This window comes from Montipora foliosa, chromosome 14, assembly GCF_036669935.1.
Source record: "Montipora foliosa isolate CH-2021 chromosome 14, ASM3666993v2, whole genome shotgun sequence".
In the NCBI taxonomy this organism is placed as follows: domain Eukaryota; kingdom Metazoa; phylum Cnidaria; class Anthozoa; order Scleractinia; family Acroporidae; genus Montipora; species Montipora foliosa.
The window spans coordinates 23,143,401-23,145,900 of NC_090882.1; the positions used below are offsets into that span (position 1 = coordinate 23,143,401).

A 2,500-nucleotide genomic window follows, 5' to 3' on the forward strand; every position below is an offset into this window, starting at 1 on the left:
GTTAAAGTATAAATGTGCACTTCAAGAATTTTCAAGGCCTTCAATTTTGACGCTTAATTTCAAAGCCTCTCAGGGACTGCAAAGAGGCATGTAAGACTTCAAGAGTGAACTGAGGTACTTGGTGCACACTCTACGCGCACTTAAAAAATCAAAGCAGACGAGCTGCAAGGTAAACATACCGGTGTGCCAAACTGGATACAGTTTTCCAGTGTTCTCACGTAATCCGCGTCTGTCATTTTAATCACGTGTAAATTGTTTTTCTTCTCCATATTCTTCACCCACTTGTTTGCCTGTCCCTGAGGGTCGATCATCAAAGGCCAGCGGTTCGCGTTGCTGGAAATAAGAAGTCGCAAGTTAGATCCTGAAGGAGGTCGTTATGGCAACCAAATCAACATGACTACCATTAACATGGCCGCCGTGACGTCATATAAAAGCGCAGTATCAGTAATAACTCCAAGTTTGAGTCGACAAGTCGGTCGAAGCCAGTTTTTTTTTTTAGTTTGTAGCACTATTACCTGATGATGATTCCGTTTTCGATAGAGAAACTATCTGTGGGTAAGCCAGCAATATTCCAGTCCCTTATCTTGACTGGATCTCCTAAAGTGCCCGTCACTGTGAAGTCATCAGAACATGGAATGTTTGCAGAACGGCAGGCTTGTACCCACTCCGTTGTTTGTTCCTATAAATACAGGACCATCAATAGTAACAGTGATGTGATAAACGGCTGAAGGAATGGTTCAAACAAAAAATACCGACGGGGAAGCGTCTTCGTGAATGAGTGCGAGAGTGAATCAATGACTGGATAAGAAACACTTTAAGGACGGTGCCTACTAATTCAAAGGTACTTTTGCGCGGTTTTATGAATACGCGGGAAAAGCAGATCTCAACAAGTGTTATTAAAATCCAAAAAAAAAATTGGGGGTAACCACCCATTTTTCAAAGATAATTAATCAATAATATTAGCAAAAAGCTTTAAAATACAAAGCAATGTATGGCGTTCCTTGCCAAATTAAAGCTTAATTATCTCTGAAAAATGCATGGTTACCCCAAATTTCTTTTTGGATACCAAGAGCCCTTGCTAAGTTCTGCTTTCTCCGCATAAATTTAAACCGCGCAAAAATATCCCTGCATTAGTAAGCAATACCGATAGGAAATCCGAATATCTGGAGATGCGCAGAACGTATGCGCAATAACAATAGTTGGCACCGTCCTTAATATAGACTTCTGTAGTGAGGAGTTGAAGCGGCGACTAGCCTAATAATTCTATCTAGTGGTCAAAACAAACCCCAGTTGTTGGAGGGGTTGATGGCGCTAACCTGGTAACTGAATGCTCAAATCACCATCTAGAGCAGAGCTCCATTAGTTTGACAGTCCGCTTACCCTCTATCAACCATTCAAATAACTGTACCGGACAACGAACAACTCGACCAACCGAACAGTGATTTGAATCAATGATACCTGTCTAAAGGCAGCCGTAAATGCTCCCAAATAGGCCACTACACCAGATGATACCAACACGTCTCCAATAAGATTTGTAAATTTGATACCAAGCTGTTTGGCCACTTCAGTCCACCTGAATTCGAAAAGCAATGACATGATTGACTTTGGGTGCAGACAAAAATAGTGGAGTAGTTTCTTTACTGCGGACTGTTTTGTTGAAAGAAAGGAATTGAAACAAGAAAAAAAAACCGACAGTGCGTTTGCAAGAAATTGCCATAATGCCACATACCTGGTTTTTTCGCCCCCGAGTCCCCCAATCAACTTTTCCGCGCGCTCAAGTTTCTTTGTACAAAGATCGACCTAAAAAAAAGTAAACCGCAAAACAGAATTGATTAAAAAGGGAAAAACGCGCAAGAAAATGACACGTTCAGAAATAAGACGTTCATACTTGTTTTTCCAAATCTGCCTTCTTTTTTACGTTAGCTTCGTACTTCTCCTGCAAGCGAGCCAATTTATCTTGGACTTCACGGAGAGCGGAGCGCTTCTTATTCAAACTCTACAAGGCAACACATACAAAAAAACTTGGTTTACTCACTAAATCGTGTTCTTGCTGCTTTGCGGTTCTGGATCATAATGACAAGAGATAGGACAGGTGGAATGGATGAATATGAAGTGCGGATAAGATTCAAAAGGAAAGAACGGTCCTATCATTACTTCAGTAAATTAAGACAGTTGTCAGAAAAGAGAGGCTGAATTGCCGCAGTGGCGAGCGTACTCGCCTTTCACCAGTGTGACCCGGGTCTCGGCCACAGCCCCACTTGTGAATTGAGGTTGTTGATTCATTATTCTCCTCCGAGAGATTTTTTTGGGGCAACCACGGCCTGCTTTCTCCTCTCGCAAAAAAAAATAATGGTAATTTGTTCTGCTTTACGTTAATTTGTAGTCTACCCATTTAGTACACCATTGCTACGCGGTAAGAGAAACCTAAAAAAGTAAAGTCAAAGAGTGGCAGGCGCTCTAAAGTGGCCATCTCCGTCCACGCACGCGGTGCCATTAGTTC

At 41.9% G+C, this 2,500-nt stretch overlaps 1 protein-coding gene across 1 annotated transcript in view; it reads right to left on the reverse strand.

Annotated features, from left to right (window-relative positions):
- The window catches only part of LOC137985644 (dynein axonemal heavy chain 7-like), an 80,719-nt gene that overhangs the window by 14,439 nt on the left and 63,780 nt on the right, over positions 1–2,500 (reverse strand). The window contains exons 67-71 of the mRNA XM_068833286.1: positions 1,889–1,996; positions 1,730–1,800; positions 1,459–1,573; positions 516–679; positions 180–333 (exon numbers count right to left, since the gene is read on the reverse strand). Coding sequence (XP_068689387.1) covers positions 180–333; positions 516–679; positions 1,459–1,573; positions 1,730–1,800; positions 1,889–1,996 — 612 coding nt within the window. The remainder of the gene's footprint in view (positions 1–179; positions 334–515; positions 680–1,458; positions 1,574–1,729; positions 1,801–1,888; positions 1,997–2,500) is intronic.